The sequence below is a fragment of the Aotus nancymaae genome, unplaced genomic scaffold, assembly GCF_030222135.1.
Source record: "Aotus nancymaae isolate 86718 unplaced genomic scaffold, 86718_ANA_hifiasm-v0.15.2.pri h1tg000003l, whole genome shotgun sequence".
Lineage (NCBI taxonomy): Eukaryota > Metazoa > Chordata > Mammalia > Primates > Aotidae > Aotus > Aotus nancymaae.
The window spans coordinates 1000276-1024225 of record NW_026988414.1 but is presented as its reverse complement, the minus strand read 5'-3'; the positions used below and the strand labels follow the sequence as shown (position 1 = coordinate 1024225).

General features: G+C 55.0%; 1 protein-coding gene across 1 annotated transcript in view; it reads left to right on the top strand.

Moving 5' to 3' along the window:
• LAMC3 (laminin subunit gamma 3) overlaps positions 1-23950 on the top strand; it is an 81264-nt gene that overhangs the window by 44488 nt on the left and 12826 nt on the right. The window contains exons 12-23 of the mRNA XM_064376985.1: positions 3439-3657; positions 6938-7126; positions 11263-11508; positions 12378-12531; positions 13272-13414; positions 13974-14152; positions 15814-15955; positions 17353-17558; positions 17957-18033; positions 19811-19945; positions 21117-21264; positions 23008-23157. Of these exons, the coding sequence (XP_064233055.1) occupies positions 3439-3657; positions 6938-7126; positions 11263-11508; positions 12378-12531; positions 13272-13414; positions 13974-14152; positions 15814-15955; positions 17353-17558; positions 17957-18033; positions 19811-19945; positions 21117-21264; positions 23008-23157 (1988 nt within the window). The remainder of the gene's footprint in view (positions 1-3438; positions 3658-6937; positions 7127-11262; positions 11509-12377; positions 12532-13271; positions 13415-13973; positions 14153-15813; positions 15956-17352; positions 17559-17956; positions 18034-19810; positions 19946-21116; positions 21265-23007; positions 23158-23950) is intronic.

Sequence of the window (23950 nt, the reverse complement as noted above, 5' to 3'; positions counted from 1 at the left end):
GAACTAAGTGGGAAGATTTGCTGGATCACCGTGGGTGGAGGAGCTACAGAGGAGGCTGCCGATGGGAGGGGGGGTGATGACGATGGCGACGGACACCCCAGGGCCAGGGTGCCACTGTGGGTGAGTGACTGTAGGGAGAATTCTGAATGAAGCAAAGCGTGGCGTTCCCTCCATCAGTGTGGCGTCTGCATCCCTGAACAATGCCCTGTGCACTCAAAATGTTCAAAAATACCGTGGAGGCCGGGTGCAGTAGCTCACGCCTATAATCCCAGCACCTTGGGAGGTTGAGGCAGGAGGGATCGTTTGAGGCCTGGAGTTCCAGACCAGCCTTTGGCAACAAACCAAGACCTCATCTCTACCAAAAAAATGTTTTGAAACTAAGTCAGGTTGGGCGAGGTGGCTCACGCCTGTAATCCCTTTGGGCACTCTGGGAGGCCGACGCAGATGGATCATCTGAGGACAGGAGTTCAAGACCAGCGTGGCCAATGTGGTGAAAGCCCTTCTCTACTAAAAATACAAAAATTAGCTGAGCGTGGTGGCAGGCGCCTGTAATCCCAGCTTCTTGGGAGGCTGATACAGGAGAATCGCTTAAACCCAGGAGGTGGAGGTTGCAGTGAGCCAAGATTGTACTGCTGTACTCCAGACTGGGCGACAGAGCCAGGCTCCATCTCAAAACAACAACAACAACAAAAACCAGCCTGGTGTGGTGGCCCATACCTGTAGTCCAAGCTACTCAGGAGGCCAAGGCTAGAGGACCGCTTGAGCCCAGGAGGTCAAGACTGTAGTGATTGGTTGTATCACTACACCTCAGCCTGGGTGACAGAGCGAGACCTTGTCTCTAAAAAAAGGAACAAAAACCCACGTGTCTGTGTGTAAAATGAAGTGAGGTCTAGGCTCAGATGTTTACGAAGGGGTTTTTCTACCCTTCCAGCACCAAGCAGGACATTTGAAAGTCACGTGGGGAGTTTCTGGGAATATCAGTTTCTGGGAATTTTAGGCCTCTTCATCCACATGACAACCAACATGTCCACAGATTTGCTTCCGGGGAGGGAGACTTTGCTCTTTTTGAGAACCTCTGGCTCAGATGGTCAGTTTTGCCCTGGGCCTCTTTCAAGTCCAAGGGTGCTGGGGTACACTGGAGAAGCAGGGGACATAGTGACCCTCACTGTCACCCACTGTCCCCAAACTTCCTCTTCCCTGAGTGATGTTTTAGGAGGCCTCTCTCTAACCCTTCTGTGTGTATGTACTTAACATCTGGTTTCGTTTGTTTTTGTTTTTGTTTTTTGTTGTTTTTTTTTTGAGACAGTCTTACTCTTTCACCCAAGCTAGATTGCAGTGGCCACGATCTCAGCTCACTGCAACCCCCATCTGCCGGGTTCAAGCAATTCTCATGCCTCAGCCCCTGAGTAGCTGGGATTACAGGTGCACACCACCACACCCAGCTGATTTTTGTATTTTTAGTAGAGACGGGGTTTCACCATGTTGGTCAGGCTGCTCTCGAACTCCCGACCTCGTGATCCACCCGCCTCAGCCTCCCAAAGTGCTGGCATTACAAGCATAAGCCACCATGCCCAGCCTGTATTTTTTTTTAGCATAGAAATGTGATTACACAGCTGGGCACAGTGGCTCACACCTGTAATCCCAGCACTTTGGGAGGCCTAGGCGGGCAGATTGCTTGAGCAGCCTAGGCAACATGGTGAAACCTCGTCTCTACTGAAAATATAAAAATTAGGCAGGTGTGGTGGTGTGCCCCTATAATCCCAGCTACTAGGGAGGGAGAATCACTTGAACCCGGGAGGCAGAGGTTGCAGTTAGCCAAGATCACACCACTGCACTCCAGCCTGGGTAGCAGAGCCAGATCCTGTCTCAGAAAAAGAAACAAAGAAATAAAGAAATGTAATCACGCAGCACGACATTCTGCAGCTTGCTTTTTGTCAGCTAACCGTGCGTTGTGGAGGCCGCTCCTTGTCATTCCGCGTAGAAAGCCTGGTTCCGTGTGCCCGCTGTGTAAGATTCTGTGGTACGGGCGCTCTGTGAGGTTTTACCATCCCCACCATTGACAGGCACTTAAGTGGCCTGCAGGTTTCCCCGTTACAACCGTGTCACAGGGAGGTGGGACCAGCCTCATAGAAAGGCCTTGGTATTCCAGTACAAGTGTCGCTTTAGGACAGAGCGTTGGAAATGGAGGTGTTAGGTCCCAGCAGAGCGTGTGCCGTTTTGATCCACGCTGCCGACTTTGCCTTCAGAAGGCCTGCTCCGATGAGGCGCGTCGGCCGCCTCCAATCTGCCCGTTTTCTGTGTCTACAGATGGTCATTTTCATATTTTGCCTGGAGTTTCTAGGTGTTTTCTGTGGGAAGGTTGATCTGCTAGGACCCCCCACTCCTCTGTTACTGGAGGCAAAGCCTCCCGATTTGTATTCGTACATCCAAACATCAGATTTCTTTATTTTTAAAATGTATACGTCATAGTTTACCTAAATACAAAATGTTCATTTTCTTTGAGGCCAGGAGTTCAAAACCAGCCTGGGCAACATGGCAAAACCTTTTTTCTACAAAAAATTTAAAATTGAGCTGGGTGTGGTGGCACATACCTTTGGTCCAGCCACTTGGGAGGCTGAGGCAGAAGGATCGCTTGAGACCAGGAGTTCAAAGCTATGGTTGTGCCGCTGCACTCCAGCCTGCGTGGCAGAGCAAGACCCTGCCTCTCTTAAAAACAAGCAATAACAACGGCAACAAATCTTAAAACTTTAGAAATAGACCTTAAACTTTGCCTAAATGTAGCATTCAATTATGAGCAGGCCAGATGAGATTCGTATGCCCTATCCCCCACTAAAATTAATCTATAAAATGTTACCAGTCTGAGAGGTGTGAATGGTATCGTTGTTGTTTAAGTATCTTTGATAACCTGTGGAGTGGACATCTTTCCAGAAAATTCTCAGCCATGTCTGTTTCTTCTTGAAAACTGCCGATTCAACTTCCTCACCCTTGAATTGACTATTTTTTAAAAAAGTCACCTGGCATGGTGCTCACACATGCAATCCCAGCACTTTGGGAGGCCGAGGCAGGAGGATTACTTGAGGCCAGGAGTTCGAGACCAGCCTGGGCAACATGGAGAAACCCCATCTCTACAAAAAATTTAGAAATTAGCTGGGCTTGGTGGCTTGCCTGCCAGTCTCCTTTGGGAGGGTGACGTGGTAGGATGACTGGAGCCTGGGAAGTCGAGGCTGCAGTGAGCTAGGATTGCACCACTGCCCTCCAGCCTGAGTGACAGAATGAGAATCTGTCTCAAAAAATAAATAAATTTTAAAAATCATCATTGATTCCCAGGCTGCCTGTATGTACGTGGGCCTGGTCCATATGTGACAGGAAGGTTTTTGGGGGAAGCATGTGCAGGAGCTTCTTCCTCTCTCTCTTCCTCTCTCCCTTCTTGCTCTGCAGGCGAAGCGTTCTTGACCGAGGTCCGGCTCACGTCCGCCCGGCGGGGGCTTTCCCCGCCAGCCTCCTGGGTGGAGACTTGTTCGTGTCCCAATGGCTACACAGGCCAGTTCTGTGAATCTTGTGCTCCAGGATACAAGAGGGAGACACCACGAGGGGGTCCCTATGCCAGCTGTGTCCCCTGCACCTGTAACCAGCATGGCACCTGTGACCCCAACACAGGTGAGTCTCCGGGCACCCCATCCGAAGGCATCTGGGCTATACCCAGAAAAATGAGGTGAGTACTGACCTGAACAGGGCGAGGGGTTGGCCAAGCTGTGGGGAAGTGCGGGCACTGAGCTCGCCCGTGCTGTTATTGCCTGGGCGTCTCATATTTTAATAAAAGTTACCACTGAAATTTATCGAAGCCTCAGGCTCTGTGCCAAGAACCTTGTATCCATTCGGTGAGAGCCGTAAGCCAGCTGCTCTGTGGGCCGTCTGTCCATGCACCACCTTCTCCCCAGGCTGGTCCTTCTCCCAGGAAGGACCAGGGAACCACCTTGGGGGTCCTTATATGCAGAGGGAGCTGCAAGAAAGGGCAGAGGCATCAGCGTGGCAAGTGACAGCCGAAGGGTTCTCATGAGGGTCACACAGGTGACAGCAGCTCATAAGCACCAATCCAGAATTGTAGACCTGCCACTCTTACCCCTTAGTGGCCTTGGGAAAGTCACTTCTCCCCGCCGAGCCTGCTTCCTCTTCTTAAGGTGAGGATGATGACAGTGCGCACACTGCCTCTGTTTCTACACGAAGCCACGTGGAGGTCAAAAACACTCAGGCTCTGAAAACACAGACCTGGGTTGCACTGGAGCTCAGCTGTAGCTAACTGGGAGGGCCTTAGGGAAATGCAGACAATGAAGGGCTCTACTTTTTAGGACACTTGGGAAATAACAAAAGAGCGTCACCTTTTCTGCCTGTGCTAGTCACCCTTCTCTACACTACATCGTTGACTCCCGCAGACATCCCTGCAGGGGCCGGGACCCTTCTTGTCCCATATCACAGGTGAGGGCCCCATGCAGGGTGCCTGCATGGCCAGCAGGTGGCAGAGCTGCACCTCCCTCCAGCCTGGACTCCCAGGGCCTGGTTACTACTGGTTACTCAATTCTCACTTCTTTTCATTTTATTCTATGTTTTATATTTTATTTTATTTTTTGTGGGGGTGGGGAAGGGGGGCGGAAGAGTCTCATCTGTCGTCCAGGCTGGAGTGCAGTGGTGCAGTCTTGGCTCACTGCAGCCTCCTACTGGGTTCAAGAGATCCTCCCACCTCAGCTGGGATTACAGATGCCCATCACCATACTCAGCTGATTTTTGTATTTTTAGTAAAGATGGGGTTTCACCATATTGAGGCTGGTCTCAAACCCCTGACTCAAGTGATCTTCCCGCCTCGGCCTCCCAAAGTGCTGGGATTACAGGCTTGAGCCACCGTGTCCAGCCCACTGATCCCCACTTCTGTAGGAGCAGACCTGGCCTCACTCAAGCTCATGTGGCCAGGAGGCGCCTGAGGAGTCTGGACCCAGGCCTCTCTGCACTCCCGCGCTGAGGGCCTCATGCCTACACACCTGCTGCCTCCCCAGAGCTGGTGAGGGCTCTCTGAGAAGAAGGCTGCTGAGCATTTTTCTTCCTGAAAAGACAGTAGCTGGGCGCACCCAGTACTTCAGGAGGCTGAGGTGGATGGATCACCTGAGGTCAGGAGATCGAGACCAGCCTGACCAAAATGGTGAAACCCCGTCTCTACTAAAAATACAAAATTAGCCGGGCGTGGTGACGCACACCTGTAATCCCAGCTACTCAGGAGGCTGAGGCAGGAGAATCACTTGAACCCAGGAGGCAGAGGTTGTAGTGAGCCGGGATTGCACCACTGCTCTCTGGCCTGGGCAATAGAGCGAGATGCCATCTCAAAAAAAAAAAAAAAAAAAGATGTTAGCCAACCTAGCCAGGGAGGGCAAGCACAGCCAAATGCCACACAGAGGGCACTGTCTCTTCTTGTGTCCGTGGCAGACATCGATAATCGAGCCTGGGCAAGGCCACATAATCCCTCCCCTCTGCAATGCTTCCCACAGCCCCTCTGGAGACAGCAGAGTCCTCCCATGTCTGGGACCAATTTATCATCTTCACAGAGCCTCTGGCCCTGCCACGCTTCCCACCCAGCTTGGACAAGTCCTCATCTGTGAAATGGGCAACATAGCCCCGCTGCCAAGGCTGGGAGGAGGAGTGAGGCTATGGGTGCTCGGCTGAGGCTGGGACGGTTCCCCTTGGATGCCAGCCCTGCTGTGCATGCGCGGCCGGTCCTCACGCTTTCTCCCAGGTCACCTGTGCCTTGGCTGCATTGCAGGGGGGAGGGATTATGTGGCCTCGTCTGGGCTCGATTATCAATGCCTGCCATGGACACAAGAAGAGACAGTGCCCTGTGTGTGGCGTGGCGTGTGGCACGTGGCTGTGCTTGCCTTCCCTGGGCCCTCCTGGAAGTGGTGGTCTTAGTTAACCCCTTCTCAGCCAGGCTTCTCACTCAATCCCTGCCAGTGGGCCTCCCTTCCCAAGCACCCCAGGCTCTGAGCAGATGCCAGCTGTGGTCAGCCTAGGGAAGAAGAATTTGCAGAATCTACCACCATCAGGAGTCAGAGGGCAGGGACAGGGGTTCCCTCCTCTGAGACTAGGTATCCCCTGTACATCCCAAACCCCAGAATGGGGAGCCTCTTCTCAAAGTCATGTGAAGGCCAGAATTCTGGGTCTGTGTCTCCCTTAGGGAAAGCTGCTCTTCCTTTTGGCCCCTTGGAGTTAAGAGGACAGCAGTGTAGTGAATGACAGCCGTGTCACCTGTTGGTTCAAAGAGAGGTTTTAGAATACAAAATAATGACAGTGCTGGCCGGGCGCGGTGACTCATGCCTGTAATCCCAGCATTCTGATTGCTTGAGGTCAGGAGTTTGAGATCAGCCTGGCCAACATGGTGAAACTCCATCTCTACTAAAAATACTAAAATTAGCCAAGTGGCGCACACCTGTAATCGCAGCTACTTGGGAGGCAGGAGAATCGCTTGAACCTGGAAAGTGGAGGTTGCAGTGAGCCGAGATTGTGCCACTGCACTCCAGCCTGTGTGACAGAGCCAGACTCCATCTCAAATAACAATAACAAGCACTGGTGATTGTGTGTGCGGGGGCGTGCGGGGTACTTTGAATGCATGGTCTGGTTGGACCCTGACAAGAGCCCTTCGAAGTCAGTGCTGTGGTTGTTCCCATTTTGCAAATGAGGACACTGAGGTGTGGGGTCATTACACAACTTGCCCAGCTTTGCACAGGCAGTAAGTGGGGGACATGAACCGTGTGGTCCCCAGGCCCTGCTGCCCCCGCCTGGGCAAGTTCTCACACCACCTACCCGGGGTGTGCCCCATGACCTCTCCCGCCAGGATGCTCACCATCTCTGGGCATTCTGGGTTCCGACAGTTGTAACCAGGTGCTTGTCTTGCCCTCAGGGATCTGCGTGTGCGGCCACCACACTGAGGGCCCGTCCTGTGAGCGCTGCTTGCCAGGTTTCTATGGCAACCCCTTTGCAGGCCAAGCCGACGACTGCCGGCCCTGTCCCTGCCCTGGCGGGTCGGCCTGCACAACCATCCCAGAGAGCGGGGAGGTGGTGTGCACCCACTGCCCCCCAGGCCAGAGAGGTGAGTGACTCCCGCCCTGAGCTGTGCCCCACAGAGGGCCAAGCCGAAATGCTGTGATTCTGCCCTGGGCTCCGGGGTTAAGGCCTTGGGTTTAGGGTGTGGCAGGTGAGGGAGAGCCCAGCTTATGGGCAGCAGGCGTGGCCTCTGGGGACACGGAGTCCCGTTGCCCCATAGCCACAGCCCCAGGCTGCTGCGCATTGCCAGTAGAATTTGGGCCATTGAGATTTGGGGCCATCTGCAAATGCCCGTATCTGGTCCCTGGCCCCTTAGAGCCTGGGTTAGTGATAGGTGTACAAGTTCCCTGGGTGATTCTGTTAAAACCTCAATGAAACTTCCAGCCTTGAAAAAAAATGTCATCAGGTAATGTGCGAAGCAGATCCCCGCACGCCCACCCCTATTCCTAGGCTTCCTGCGTTCTTTCCTGCTCGGGGACTCAGAGACATCCTCGACTCTGATTTTTTTTTTAAAGCAGCTTTATTGAGATACTATTCACATACTTGACAGTTCACCCATTTAAAGCATACAGTTTGGCTGGGTGTGGTCGCTCATGCCTGTAATCCCAGCACTTTGGGAAACCAAGGTGGGCAGGTTGCTTCAGCCCAGGAGTTCAAGACCAGCCTGAGCAACATAGTGAGACCCCCATCTCTACAAAAATTAGCTGGGTGTGGTGGCATGCACCTGTGATCCCAGCTACTCTGGAGGCTGAGGCGGGAGGACAGTTTGAGCCTAGGAGGTGGAGGCTGCAGTGAGCCGAGATTTCACCACTGCACTCCAGCTTGGACAACAGAGCCAGGCCCTGTCTCAAAAACAGTTTTAAAAATAAAGTACAATTCAATGACTTTTGTCATATTACAATATTAATTTTTTATTATGGTAAAATATCTATAACATAAAATTTGCCATTTTAACCATTTCTAAGCGAATCACTCAGCGTCAGGAAGTACATTTGCAGTGTTGTGCAGCGATCACCACCAAGCATCTCCATCCGTCTCTAGAACTTTTTCGTCATCCCAGACGGAAACTGTACCCATCAAATGTATTGTTGAGGCTAGGCACGGTGGCTCACACCTGTAATCCCAGCATTTTGGGAGGCCGAGGCAGGTGGATCACCTGAGGTCAGGAGTTCAAGACTAGTCTGGCCAACATGGCAAAACCCTGTCTCTACTAAAAATACAAAAATTAGCTGGGCATGGTGGCGGGCACCTGTAATCCCAGCTACTCAGGAGGCTGAGACAGGAGGATCCCTCAAACCCAGGAGGTGGAGGTTGTAGTGAGCCGAGATCGTGCCATTGCACTCCAGCCTGGGCAACACAATAAGACTCCGTCTCAAAAAAATTTTAAAAAACTGAAAATGTGCTGTTGAGTAGCTCCTCCTCCCCAGCCCCTGCTACCAGCTGTTCTGCTCTCTCTCTGTGAATTTGACTCCTCCGGGTATTCCATGTAAATGGAACCATACAGTATTTGTTCTTTTGGGTCTGGCTTGTTTCACGTAGTGTAATGATTTTAAGATACCTAGACAACTGATACTGCTTTTGGTACCTGTGGCTGCATTAAATTGATTTGTCAAATACCCTGTGCTTTCACTGGGACCGTTCTGAAAGCAGCTCTCTGGCAGCCAACAGGGCAGGACAGGTGGCCCCAGAGCCGGGAGCTCAAGAACCAAGGGATGGAGATTGTACCACAGGATCCTGCTCCCCACTGGCCACCGTGCTGGCCCTCCACTCCCATTATCTCCTTACATTTTGTGGCTCCTGACCGTGGCTCGCCTGGCCTGCAGACATGCGTGAGCCCACCCAGTGGGAACGGAGAATTAGAGAAGCTCAGGCTGAGACGAACTTGAGGGACGATGTCAGGGGAGCAGGCAGTGCTGTGAGCAGAGAGAACTGCCCTTGGGTCACCTGGAGTGGACTTTAGATCTGGGACCTCTGCCAGTGCCCTTTTTTTATTTTTATTTTTTGAGATGGAGTTTTGCTCTTGATACCCCGGCTAGAGTGCAATGGCACAATCTCGGCTCACTGCAACCTCTGCCTCCTGGGTTCAAAAGATTCTCCTACCTCAGCCTCCTGAGTAGCTGGGATTACAGGTATGCACCATCATGCCCAGCTAATTTTGTGTTTTTAGTAGAGACAGGGTTTCTCTATATTGGTCAGGCTGGTCTCGAACTCCCCACCTCAGGTGATCTGCTGGCCTCAGCCTCCTGAAGTGCTAGGATTACAGGCGTGAGCGACCACGCCTGGCCCCAGCACCCTTCTCATCCACACCAGTGTCCTCTGCGCCCTGCAAGGGCCTAGCACACAGAGAGCTCACCTGGACCTCTGAGTCAGGATCGACCAAGGTCAAGCTCTGATTCTCACTTGTCCCAGGATGACTCCTGCCTGCCATCCTGGCTCCTTAAACCCTTCCCAGGACCTCCAGAGCTGCCTCCTGCCCTGTGAGCTGTCCTCACCTGGTTCCGGGTGAACGGCTGCTTAACCATGGGGCTCACATTCTTCATCATCATTTTCAATCCCCCTCCCCTCCCCTCCCCTTTTTCTCCTCCCCTCCCCTTTTTCTCCTCCCGTCCCCTTTTTCTCCTCCCCTCCCCTCGCCTCCCCTCCCTTCCCCTCCCCTCGCCTCCCCTCCCTTCCCCTTCCCTCCCCTCCCCTCCCCTCCCTTCCCCTCCCCTCACCTCCCCTCCCTTCCCCTTCCCTCCCCTCCCCTCCCTTCCCCTCCCCTCCCCTCCCTTCCCCTCCCTCCCTTCCCTTCCCCTCCCCTCCCCTCCCCTCCCCTCCCTTCCCCTCCCCTCGCCTCCCCTCCCTTCCCCTCCCCTCCCCTCCCCTCCCTTCCCCTCCCCTCTCCTTTCTGTTCCCCCTTTCCCTTTATAGGGTTGTCCTTAGCACTATAAACTTTTTTTTTTTTTTGAGATGTTATCTCACTCCATCACCCAGGCCGAAGTGCAGTGGCACGATCTTGGCTCACTGCAACCCCTGCTTCCGGGTTCAAGTGATTCTCCTGCCTCAGCCTCCCAAGTAGCTGGGATTACAGGTGCTTGTCACCACACCCAGCTAATTTTTATATTTTTAGTAGAGATAGGGTTTTGGCAGGTTGACCAGGCTGGTCTCAAACTCCTGACCTCAAGTGATCCCGTCACCTCAGCCTTCCAAAGTGCCAGGATTACAGGCATGAACCACCACGCCCGGCCTGTACCGTTAACTTTATTTTAACTGACTGATGGCTTTTGAGGACGCAGGGAGCTCACAACTATTCTTCACAATGACAGCAGCTATTTTTTAATTATAAAATTAGTACATACTCTTGACTGACTTAGTAACTTCAGAAAAAATGAAAATAGAAATAAATGTACATATTCATCATAATGTTGGAGCAGTGCAGAAATGTCAAGAGGAACATGAAAAAAAACCGTGAGCAGCCAGGCGCCGTGGCTCACGCCTGTAATCCCAGCACATTGGGAGGCCGAGGCAGGCAGATCACCTGAGGTCGGGAGATCGAGACTGGCCTGGCCAACATGGCAAAACCCCGTCTCTACTAAAAATACAAAACTTGGCCGGGCGTGGTAGCATGTGCCTATAATCACACCTACTCGGGAGGCTGAGGCAGGAGAATTGCTGGAACCCTGGAGGCAGAGGCTGCCGTGAGCCGAGATTGCACCACTGTGCTCCAGCCCGGGTGACAGAGCGAGACTCCTTCTCGATAATAATAATAAATAAAAAAGGATGATGAAGCAGGTGATGACGGTGAGGTTCTGGTGGGGAAAGTGGTGATGGTGAAGATAATGGTGACGACGAGGGTGTGAGGACAGATGTGTGATGACAGCCACTGCTGCGCGTTACTACGTGCCAGGCCGGATGTTAAGTGCTTCTCACAAATTATGTCACCGGACCCTCCCCTCAGTCCTGTGGGGAGCCGCCGTTGTTGTCCCCACTTCAAAGATGAGAAACCAGAGTTCCTAGAGGCGCAGTGCCTTGCCCAGGACCACACAGCTGGGGGCAGCCACTGGGGGCTGGCCCAGGCCCTCCTGCCTGAGCCCGTGCTCTGCTCCGAGGAGGCTGCAGGGACGCTCGCTCTGCTTCTCGTCCACCCTCATCCCTGGCGGGCCCAGCTGGCTGCATTCCCCACACGTCCTCCCTTACACGCAGGGCGGCGCTGTGAGGTCTGTGATGATGGCTTTTTTGGGGACCCGCTGGGGCTCTCTGGGGCCCCCCAGCCCTGCCACCGGTGCCAGTGCAGCGGGAATGTGGACCCGAATGCTGTGGGCAACTGTGACCCCCTGTCTGGCCACTGTCTGCGCTGCCTGCACAACACCACAGGTGACCGCTGTGAGCGCTGTCAGGAAGGCTTCTACGGGAGCGCCCTGGCCCCTCGGCCCACAGACAAATGCACACGTGAGTACCTGCCTCCAGACCCCGGGGTGGCGCGCGGTGGGCCCCTTCTCCTCTCCCCTGGCTCAGGACACAGAAGGGGTGGCTGAGGAACATGCCGGAACCAGCTGGCCCCTCTGCAAGGCTGTGCAGCCTCAGCCGGTTACTCCCCTTCCCTGTCTGCGTGTCCAGAAAGCACAAGGGTTTGCCCCTCTCCGGGGTCTGTTTCAGCTGTGAGATCCTAGAAGCTCCGATCCTGAAGCCTGGGTAGTCTAGCACATATCTCCCACTCTGCAGTTGGCCCATATGGCTGACGCAGTGATCGTCCTGCGCCCAGGGTCCCAGGCCATGCCCCCAACATCGCCTCCGTTAACACGCAGCCCCCGGGAGCCTCCCAGAGCCCTGCAGGATGGAAGCTCAGCCTTTGCCCCACACCGATGTGCTTGGAGCCCTTTCCCACGCTGCAGCTGCGGGTCCCGCTCACTCTCGCTTTGTGGAACCCCCGCAGGAAATGCCACTTTGGCCCACAGCGAGACACTGCCCTGGCGGTGGCCGGGAGAGCAGGGTCACAGGACTTAGAGCAGAGGGTACAGCGCTGTACCTGTGACCCTCACCCACGTCTCTGGCCCTCTGCAGCCTGCCAGGGCTCAGGGCAGGCTCAGAGGGCTGTCTGCCGCCATGACTGTCCTGGGCTGTCCCTCTAAGGATACGGTCAATGGGCTGAGGCTTTAGCTCAGCCCTGGAGCGTTTTTCCAGCAGGGGCATCAGAATCTGGGCTGAACATGCGGTGTCGTCCCTGGAGGCTGCCCTATCCTCTCTGCCTCCATTGGACCCCGAAAAGTGGAGCAGACAATCTGCACATTCCCAACACCCCTTCCCACTCCCACCCCCAGCCTGCAGCTGCCACCCACAGGGCTCGGTCAGTGAGCAGAAGCCCTGCGACCCCGTGACAGGCCAGTGCTCCTGCCTGCCTCACGTGACTGGACGGGACTGCAGCCGCTGCCACCCTGGCTTCTTTGACCTCCAGGCTGGGAGGGGCTGCCGGAGGTAGGTAGGGTGAGACTGTCGGTGCCCTGGGGACTTCGTCAGGATGGAAGAAGGCGCCAGGCGGCCCCCAGGGAGGGGACTGGTTTGGAAGGTGTTGTCCCAGGCCCACTGCCACTTACATTGTGCCCTACGATGAAGGGGGGCAAAGGGATAGTCTCTTGACATCGGACTCATGGCTCTGCTAGCCCAGGGTACGAGCCAAGAGCAGCCCTAAGAGATGTCCAGGTGGGCAGATGACTGGTTTGGTCTCTGATTCCCTTCTCAGTGACACCATCACTGGGTGGCCTTTCGGCCACAGTAGCACCTTGCACAAGCGTCCTTAGGGAACAGCGGAGGACTCCCGGGAAACACCAGGTGGGGCAAACAGGTTTCTTCCTTGCAGGACTTCTCAGAGCCCTTAATATGCTAATTGCATCGTGACTTTCCAACAGAGGGGTATAGGCTCCCCGAGACGTGTTTGTCCCATAGCCTTATTTTATCTTCGTTTTTCCCCGAGCATCCTGGGAAAATTGTGCTTTCCAGAGCACAGCTGGGGAAGCTGCGCCATGTACCTGTTTCACAGCCCCTGCTGACCAGACCCTGTCTCCTGGTCCAGAGCCTGTCTCCTGGACCAGACCTCCTGGAGACAGGGCCTGGTCAGCAGGGGCTGTGAGCTGAGGCCCAACCAGCTGCAGCCGGCAGAGGCTGGGCCAGGGGTGGCCCTGAGCCTGCCTCAGACCCAGTTCCTTCCCTTATCACAGCTGCAAGTGTCACCCACTGGGCTCCCAGGAGGATCAGTGCCATCCCAAGACTGGCCAGTGCACCTGCCGCCCAGGCGTCACAGGCCAGGCCTGTGACAGATGCCAGCTGGGTTTCTTTGGCTTCTCCATCAAGGGCTGCCGGGGTAAGGAGGCTGGGTTCTTCCCAGGCTGCCAGGAGGGTGGGGCCCGAGGTCTCTGGGCAAAGATGACGGATGGGGAAAATGGGTGCGGTGGGAGAGGATGGTCAGATAGGAGAGCAACTGGAAGTGTGGAGTGAGTGAGTTGTGGAGGACACTCAGGAGTGAGATGCTGCCCTGGCATTGACCAGGAGAGCAGGGTCATGTGACCCAGAGCAGAGGGGGCAGGGCTGTGCTTGTGACCCTCACCCAAGTCTTTGGCCCTCTGCACCCTGCCAGCATCCTCATGCCAGCCAGGAATATAGATAGTCCCAGATGCCACTGTTAAGTGCCTGTGTGCCTGGGGCCATCATGTTACTCTCCGGGCCTCAGTTTCCTCACCTATAGAGTTGGGCTGCACTGGCAGTTCCTAAACCTGGGAGTCCTCAGATCCCCTAGGGAACATTGGAATAAGCCAGGCTCTGTGCCGCCTTCAACCTTCTGAATCAGACTCTGCAGGGCAGGGCCCAGGAGTCTGTATTTGATGCTGCCCAGAACCTAGCATGCACTGCCCCGGCCCCTCCAGCCTGCAGGTGCTCCCCACTGGGCGCCGCCTCGGCCCAGTGCCGGGAGAACGGCACGTGCGTGTGCAGACCTGGCTTCGAGGGCTACAAGTGCGAGCGCTGCCACGACAACTTCTTCCTTACGGCTGACGGCACACACTGCCAGGAGTGCCCGTCCTGCTACGCCCTGGTGAAGGAGGAGGTGGGTCTGCCCAGAACCGCTCACTTCCCATTCATTCTGTGTCCCCAGCGAGTGCCAGCTCTGTGCCAGGCACCAGGAACTGCCTGCTCACCCAAGTGCTCGGGCCTTGCAAGGCCACTACCCACCTTCTCCCTGTGCCCACCCAGCTCCGGGCCTGTTCCAGCCCCACTCCACCCTCACCCCAGCCCTTCCCCTGCTCTGGGTGGATGGGACTCTTGTCACCTGCTCTTCCTGACCACACCGGGCTGAGGTCTCACTTTTCTCAGGTTCAGTGGGAATGAGACCACCGATAACCCTTTAGTAAGGAGGGTCAACAGGAGGTACTTCTGAGTGGAGGGTGGGTGGTGCAGGAGTCAGGAGTTCAAGCTCTAGAGTTAACCCATCGGGCTTCTCCTCCGCCAGCTCCATTCATTGTCATGTGCCTGCGTAGCCAACAGCCTTGGTAAGCCTCGGGCGCTCTCCTACTCCAGACTGGAAATAGTTCAGACCTGCAGCCCTTTTCTAGAAACCAATGGGGCCAAGTTCAGACCTGCAACCCTTTTCTGGAAACCAATGGGACCAACTTTCCGAATTTGTGGCATTGTAGAAAGATAAGATGGCATGCACTGAGGCCGGGCGCGGTGGCTCACGCCTCTAATCCCAGCACTTTAGGAGGCTGAGGCAGATGGATCACCTGAGGTCAGGAGTTCGAGACCATCCTGGACAACATGGTGAAACCCTGTCTCTACTAAAAATATAAAAATCTGCCAGTGGGGGTGGCACATACCTGTGATCCCAGCTACTCGGGAGCCTGAGGCAGAATTGCTTGAACCCAAGAGGCAGAGGTTGCAGTGAACTCAGATCACGCCGCCACCGCACTCCAGCCTGGGTGACAGAGCAAGACTCTGTCTCAAAAAAATAAAAATAAAAAAGATGGCCTGCACTGAATATTACATAATTCTCCACTGTGAACGGGCCAGCCTCCATAGTCAAACCCAGTGATATTTATGCGGGAAGACAGATGACTATTCCCACCAAGTAGGTAAACGGAGACCACAGTGGCCTTTTTCAGAAGTTTTATATCAGGTCAGGTTTTGCTCTCGAATGAGGAATGGAATGCCTTGTGGTTTTCCAGAACATTCTGGACTTGGAAATGGAGGACAGGGCCTGGGACCTGTGCCTGCCACTTAGAGCAGTGACGGGGGGAATCGGGCAGGCGCATGGCAGGCATTGGTGCTGAGCCTGACTCCTAGGACATGCTCTGTAAATGCAGCGACTGTTCGTCTGATGAAAACACGGGGCTGAGGGGGACGTTTATAGCCCACTCAGCCAGTGTCCATAGCGTGCCTTCTGGTGCAGCATCCTGGGAACACAGTGAATAGGACACATAGAAATCCCTGTGGGGTGTCCCTTCCCATCCCTTCCTCCCTCCCTTCTGAGGTAGGACAGCAGAGTGGTCAGCGCTGTCAGCAGGTGGCATGGGGGTGGAAAGGGAAGGGACAGCAACCGTGGGCTGGGCAGGGTTGGCTCTCAGAGCTGTGGCATACCCTGAGCGTCAAGGTCCAGGGGAGGATTTGGAGAAGGGAACCCCCAGGGAGAGTGGCAGGTAGAAGCCAGGGGGAAGCCTGGGCCAACCTCCATGCCACCAGCCTCATTTGCCTTTTCTTCCCGGTCCCCTCCAGGCAGCCAAGCTGAAGGTCAGACTGACTTTGATGGAGGGGTGGCTGCAAGGGTCGAACTGTGGCAGTCCATGGGGACCACTAGACATTCTGCAGGGAGAGGCCCCACGGGGGGATGTCTACGAGAGCCCCCACCTGCTGCCAGGTACAGCGGGGGCAGAGTGGGAGGGCGGGAGGCAAGGGGAGGCCCATAGCGCCTGCAGTCTGGTCTTATCGGATGCTTTGGGGGCTCTCACAACACAACCCGGTTGCCATGGGCCTCTCCTTCAATGTCCCTAGCCTACCTGTAACTTTATTAATATTAGTCCTTGTCCCCATGACCATGCCTCACCCAGACTCTAAGCTCAGTGAGACAGGCTGGGCTCATTCCTTTATTCACTCCCTCCACAAGGGGGTCACAAGGCGCTGCTCCAGAGGCTGGACTTGGAGTGCCCCGTCGGCTTGATTCTTGGCCATGTCGTTCACTGCTGTAGCCCAGCACAGTGCTCAGCGCATGGAAAACACTAATACCTGAGTAAATAAGAAAAAAGGTGGGCTGGGTGTGGTGGCTCATGCCTGTAATCCCAGCACTTTGGGAGGCCAATACAGGAGGATTGCCTGAGCCCAGGAGTTTGAGATCAGCCTGGGCAACGTAGCAATAGCAAGACCTTGTCTCTACAAGAAAGAGAGAAAGAAAGAAAAAAGAGAGAGAGAGGAGGAGGGAGGAAGGAAGGAAAAAAAGGAAGGAACCGGCTGGGCGTGGTGGCTCACACCTGTAATCCCAGCACTTTGGGAGGCCGAGGTGGGTGGATCACGAGGTCAAGAGATCAAGACCATCCTGGCCAACATGGTGAAACCCCGTCTCTACTAAAAATACAAAAATTAGCTGGGCGTGGTGGCACGTGCCTGTCCCAGCTACTCGGGAGGCTGAGGCAGGAGAATTGCTTGAACCCAGGAGGTGGAGGTTGCAGTGAGCCGAGGTCTCGCCACTGCATTCCAGCCTGGCACCTGGCGACAGAGCGAGACTCTGTCTCAAAAAAAAAAAAAAGGAGGGAACTCTCACTAAAGCCAGGAGGAATTTGGCCTGGGACCTGGAAATAGTGTTGAAATGGACTGGATTACTTGTGAAGCTTTACATGTGTAAGTGCCACACCCCTTTAGCAGCCAGACAGAGGCGAGCTGAGAACCTGTTAGCAGGACTCACTGTGGACGTAGGGGCTGTCAGATTCCATGTTGTCAGTTGCCCACGTGTGAGCCACCGTGTGAATTGGAGCTTATTGGAGCAGGGGGTCCAGGACTGCTGGTGTGGCCGCAGAAGGCCTGGGTCCCTCCCGGTCCCTGTGTATGGCTGACTTGCTGTGGGTGGGACCTTGGCTCATGTTTGCCTTCCCTGGGCCTCAGCCTGCATCCGTAAAACGGGGGGTTCTTCCTTTGGGACTACCTGTTGGTGTTTGGTTTGCTGATGCCTGGGGAATGGAGGGCACAGAAGGGGACCCCAGGGCTGGGGGCTTTTGGGTGACATCTCCACCACTCTGTGACCCCTGGGCTGTGGGCTTTCTGTAGGGGCTCGAGAAGCCTTCCTGGAGCAGATGATAGGCCTTGAGGGTGCTGTGAAGGCTGCCCGGGAGCAGCTGCAGAGGCTGAGCAAGGGTGCCCGCTGTGCCCAGGCCGGAGCCCAGAAGACCTGCACCCAGCTGGCAGACCTGGAGGCAGTGCTGGAGTCCTCGGAAGAGGAGATTGTGCACGCAGCTGCCGTTCTTACATCTCTGGTATCCCAGGGCCCCCGCCCCACCAACCCAAACACACCAAACCAGGGCGTTGTTCCCTGCTCCAGCCCCGCCAGTGACCTGGTGACCTTGAGTATGACTCCCCACTTTGCGAGGCTCAGTTTCATCTGCAAAATGGGGATCACGTAGCGCCTCCTCCGCGGATTCGGCGAGGGGACGTTTGCAAAGGGCGAGGTGTGTCCCGGGTAGACCGAATGCGCAGTAAGCGGTGGGCAGCGTCCTTACTGCTGGGACTCCGCTCACTGGATGCCAACGTCGTGGCCAGCTTTGTGCATTTACAAAACTGCTGGTGCCATCCAGTTCTGCCCCACCCTTGAGCCAGATATGGCCCTTGCCCTTTGGGGACAGGCTGTCAGTTTCCTCTCTTCTTCTTTCTACAGGAGATTCCCCAGGAAGGGCCTGGCCAGCCCAGCAACTGGAGCCACCCGGCCACAGAGGCCCGCGCCCTCGCCAGGAGGTGAGTCCCAAGACGTGGTGAGATTGTGTCTGGCCCTTCTCCTGGGGGTTCCAGGGTCACAGCCCACAGGTGCCCCCACCCAGGAGTCGGGTTCAGATATTACAAGAGCTGCCTGGTGGGGGCAGTGCCACCAGTAAGGGGAAGGGCAGGCAAGGTGAGTGCGAGTCCAGAGATGTTGGGGGCAAAGCTTTGTTGACTGAAGGCATCGGAGAGCACCTGCTGGCTTTCTCTTTGTGACAGTTGCATAATATACAAGTTATTATATTGGGGTAGAGTTCACACACTGTAATTCAGTGCTTTCCCTATATTCTCAGGGTTGCAAAGCCATCATCACAACGAATTTTAGAATTTTCTTTTTAATTTTTTTCGAGATGGAGTCTCGCTCTGTTGCCCAGGCTAGAGTGCAATGGCGTGATCTCGGCTCACTGCGACCTCCGCCTCCCGGGTTCAAACAATTCTCCTTCCTCAGCCCCCCAAGTAGCTGGGACTACAGGTGTGTGCCACCACACCCAGCTAATTTTTGTATTTCTAGTAGAGACGGGTTTTCACCATGTTGGCCAAGATGATCTCGATCTCTTGACCTTGTGATCTGCCCGCCTCAGCCTCCCAAAGTGCTGGGATTACAGGCATGAGCCACCATGCCTGGTCAGGATTTTCATCATCCCAAAAACAAATCCCCGGACCCATTTGCCACCACCCCCCGTTTCTCCTTACCTCCCCAGCCCCTGGAACCACAACGCCTATTCTGGGCACTTCATAGAAGTGGAATCAGACAATGTATCACCTTTTACAACTGGCTTCTTTTACTAAGCACAGTGTTTTCAAGGCTCATCCACATCGTGGCGTGGACCAGTGCTTCACTCCTTTTTATGACTGAATAATATTCCTTCATATGGAAATGCCATATTTTGTTTATTCGTTCATCTGTTAACAGACACTTGGGTGGTTTCATCTACTGCCTTTAAGAAGCAGCTTGCCGGGCGCGGTGGCTCACGCCTATAATCCCAGCACTTTGAGAGGCCAAGGCGGGTGGATCACGAGGTCAAGAGATCGAGACCATCCTGGTCAACGTGGTGAAACCCCATCTCAAAATACAAAAAATTAGCTGGGCATGGTGGCGCATGCCTGTAATCCCAGCTACTCAACAGGCTGAGGCAGGAGAATTGCCTGAACCCGGGAGGCAGAGATTGCGGTGAGCCGAGATCGCGCCATTGCACTCCAGCCTGGGTAACAAGAGTGAAACTCTGTCTCAAAAAAAAAAAAAAAAAAAAAAAAAGCAGCTTAAGGCCGGGCACAATGGCTCATGCCTGTAATCTCAGCACTTTGGGAGGCTGAGGCCTGGCCAACATGGTGAAACCCCGTCTCCACTAAAAGTACATAAATTAGCTGGGCGTGGTGGCAGGAGCCTGTAATTTCAGCTACTTGGGAGGCTGAGGCAGGAGAATCACTTGAACCCGGGAGGGGGAGGTTGCAGTGAGCTGAGATCACACCACTGTACTCCAGCCTGGGCAACAGAGACTCTATCTCAAAAAAAAAAGGTCCTATTAATCCTTATGTCAACACAACAGTCACAAACTCCATGTAACAGAAACAGGGCGTGGAGTACCCTTCCTATCAGTCTTTAAAGTGTGTGACACAGGTGGAAAAGGAGTCCCCATCTTTGTGGCTGTCCTCTGTTTGGGGAAGCAGGAGGCCCGGGTCGTAGGGGGTATAGTACTGGTCCTGGGGCCCTTCTGTGCGAGCCCTTGCTGACGGTCAGGCGGGTGTCCTCACACAGCCACAGAGACGCCGCTGCCAAGATCGCAGCCACTGCTCGGAGAGCCCTGCTCGCCTCCAACACCAGCTACATGCTTCTCCAGAGTCTGCTGGAGGGAAAGGTGGCCCTGGAGACCCAGCGGGACCTGGAGGACAGGTGAGGCCCCCCAGGTGTGGCTAGAAGCTTGGCATTGGCCTCCTGGAGCCGACAGGGTTCGGCCAGAGGCTGCTGCTTCCAGAACCGGCCCCCTTGAGTCCCAGTGTTCTTTGTCATTGGTGTGTCTTGGGTCTGCATCCCACTCGGAGTGCGACCACGGGGTCTTGGGCACACTCGGTGGTGAGTCACAGTAACCACTTGTGCCTAGCGGGTGCAACTCAGCCTCTCAAGAGAAGGGACAAGAACCAGAACCCAGAGCAGCAGATCCCTGGCTCTCCCTCTGCTGCGTCCCCTGAGCCCCCCAGCCCCTGCGCCCCAGCCCAGGGCAGCTCCTCTGAGCTCCTCCACGGCACCAGCTTCTTTCTCTGCCTCTGCAGACCAGGCAGCTTTGCTTCTCTGCTTTGGTGACCCCCTCTGTCCCTCTCAGTTTAAAGGTCCATGGACACTCCCCAGCGTCTTGCTGAGCATTCCTAAATGAGAATGGGATTGACTCCACTTAGATCAGGTGTCCAGCCCTGAGCCAGTCACATGAGCCACCCAGGGGCAGGGCACTGGCTCTCTAAAAAGGGGGAAGGGATGGAATGGAAGCCAGGGGCCTCCACCCCAGCAGTGCCCTTGTCAGGGAGGAATGGGTGGGGCAGTGTGTGGACAGCTGGTCAGTATGGAAAACCCATGCTAGCTGGTTGGTTATAGACACAGGCGGTCAGGGCAAAAGGGCACACAGGTTCTGCAGCCCAGGGCCCTCCATTCATTGGTGGTGAGGACATGCCCAACGTCCCTGGGAAGGGCATGGCTGAGGCAGGACCAGGGCCAGGGCCACTGCGCTCCCCACTTCACCAGGCATTTTCCTCTTCGCCATTCACCCAGAAGGGCCAAACATTTGCAAACATGTGATTCTTGAGTGGAAACCAAGCAGAGCCCTTTCAGCAAAGTGTGGCTGCACTGAGTGATGCAGGAACAAGAATGTGGCCCTTTCACAGCCCGTCTGGCTCATTTGAAGGCTGCAGAGAAGCGGCCACTTTCCAAGGCAGCTGTGCAGGCCCTGCAGAGGGCTGCTCTGCCTGGGAAGTTGGCAGAGGCCTTTGCAAACCAAGGGCTCTGGGCCGGGGCCCAGACAGGGATGGGGAGGGCCAGTCCTGCCTCTGGCTCCACGGCCTCTGTTTCCTCCCAGGTACCAGGAGGTCCAGGCGGCCCAGAAAGCGCTGGGCATGGCTGTGGCAGAGATGCTGCCTGAAGCGGAAAGCATGCTGGCCACCGTACAGCAAGTTGGCGCAGATACAGCCCCGCACCTGGCCTCACTGGCCGCCCTGGGAGCCCTGGTCAGCTCAGTTGCCCTCAGAGATCCGTGGGGTTGGGGAGATCTATTATAGAAGCTGGAGGCCGGGTACGGTGGCTCACATCTGTAATCCCAGCACTTTTGGAGACTGAGGCAGGTAGATCACCTGAGGTCAGGAGTTCGAGACCAGCCTGGCCAACATAGCGAAACCCCATCTCTACCAAAAATACAAAAATTAGCCAGGTGTGGTGGTGCACACCTGTAATCCCAGCTACTGGAGAGGCTGAGGCAGAAGAATCACTTGAACCTGGGAGGCAGAGGCTACAGTGAGCCAAGATTGCACCATTGCACTCCAGCGTTCGTGACAGAGCAAGACTCCATCTCAAAAAAGAAAATAAAATTATAGCAGCTGGAGAAACCAGTGGGGCCCGGGCAGAGGCAGGGGCCTTGGCTCCTTTTTAACTATATTGCAGCCAAGTCAAATGATATAAACCACTATGGGGTGGAGCTCGACCATTCTCTGTTGATGATAATATCAAGGCCGAGGCCTCTTCCCATTACACTGACATTAGCAATGACATCAGACAGACCTGGGATGCGATCCCAGCTCTGCCACTCCGGCTCTGTGACCTTGGCCGAGGACTTTCCCTCCCTGAGCCTCAGTCTGTCACATGGAAGTTCCCACTAGGTTATTTCAGAGCTGCTTCCGTGGGAGCTGGGCAGAGATTCAGGAGCAATGCACGAGGTAGCTGGCCCGCCCCTCTGTACCCATCACCTTACACTCATCCTCTGCATGAATTGGGTCCATCATATCAATTCAATAACCCTGAAATCCTAAAAAATTCAGAAACTGAACATTAAAGAAATCAGCTTATGGCCGGGTGCAGCGGCTCACACCTGTAATCCCAGCACTTTGGGAGGCCGAGGCAGGTGGATCACAAGGTCAGGAGATCGAGACCATCCTGGCCAACACGGTGAAACCCTGTCTCTACTAAAAATACAGAAAATTAGCCGGGCATGGTGACATGCGCCTGCAGTCCCAGCTACTCGGGAGGCTGAGGCAGGAGAATCATTTGAACCCAGGAGGTGGAGGTTGCATTGAGCTGAGATGGCGCCACTGCACTCCAGCCTGGCGACAGAGCGAGACTTGGTCTCAAAAAAAAAAAAGAGCTCAGCTTATACAAATGCCTTTGGGACAAATGCTGACGCAGATTGATGCCCAAAGCCGCCTGTTTGAGGTCTTTACTTCTCCCATTCCATGTGAAGAGTAATGCACAGCCGTCAGTGCGTTTGAGCCCAGGTTCTGCTTCCAACACCTCTGAGGGTGTTAGATCCTATGTAGGACCTGCATAGTTCTTCTCTAAAGTCTGGAAGATTCTGCATTCTGAAGCCATCCAGCCCCCAGATCTTAGTTCGGGACTGTGGAGCTGGGGAGGCATCCTCGCTCTGCAGAGAGGCATGTGGGTCAGGGAGGCTAGCTCAGTCGCTGGAGGCCATGCAGCTAGAAGTTGGTAGAGCTGTTATCTGGGCCTCAAGTGAGGGGTCCCCAGCCTGGCTCCTCTTGCCCTGGCCCCTCTGCCTCCTGGGGTACACACAAAGCCTCACCCTCACCATTCCTGCCCCCGGGGCTTCTGAGCTACCTGGGGCATCGGGTAGGCTCACCGGGTTTTCAGGGGGCTTGGGTTCAGGGCTGGCAGCCAGGGGCAGACTTGCGGCCTCAGCCCAGCAGGGCACCTGCCCCCATGTAGTGTTTACACCTCCTGCTGAGCCCATTGTCTCCCTGCAGCCTCAGAAGTTGGGGGCTGAAGACCTGGGCCTGAAGTCGAGGGCCCTGGAGAAGACAGTTGCATCAAGACAGCACCTGGCCACCGAGGCTGCCCGAACCATCCAGGCTGCTGCCCAGGCGGCGCTGCAGAAAACAGAGCCCCTCACACAGGTCAGCTCTTGTGCTCTGAAGCAGGGGGCCTGGGAGAGGTTGGGGCTACCCCGAAGGTGATCTGGGGTCAGGGTTGCAGGAGGGAGAAGGGCAGAAGTAGCTCTTTCCATCCCTCTGGTACCTCCTGCAAAACACACACAGCCTGAGGCAGGGGAGGGGACCCTGACACCCAGAGAAGAGGCTATGGACAGACAGAGGACAGCAGCAGCAGCACCGGGGCCACCCCACCATCCTGGGATAGTTCTCGCTCATGCCTCCATTCATTAGTTCATTCTCTAGATATTTTTGTTTGGTTTTGGTTTTGAAGCAGAGTCTCGCTCTATTGCCCAGGCTGGAGTGCAGTGGTGCAGTGCACGATCTCGGCTCACTGCAACCTTCGTCTCCCAGTTCAAATGATTCCCCTGTGTCAGCCTCCAGAGTAACTGGGACTACAAGCCTGCATCACCATGCCTAGCTAATTTTCTTTTTTGTGTTTTTAGTAGAGACAGGGTTTCACGATGTTGGCCAGGCTGGTCTCGAACTCCTGGCCTCAAGCGATCCACCTGCCTTGGCCTCCCAAAGTGCTGGGATTATAGGCGTGAGCCACCACACTCAGGCCCAATCTTCTTTTTTTTTTTTTTTTTGAGATGTAGTCTTACTTTGTTGCCCCGGCTGGAGTGTGTGGCAGGATCCTAGCTCCTGCAACCTCTGCCTCCCAGGTTCAAGCAATTCTCCTGCTTCAGCCTCCTGAGTAGCTGGGATTACAGGCTCACACCACCACCCAGCCATTTTTTGTATTTTTAGTAGAGATGGG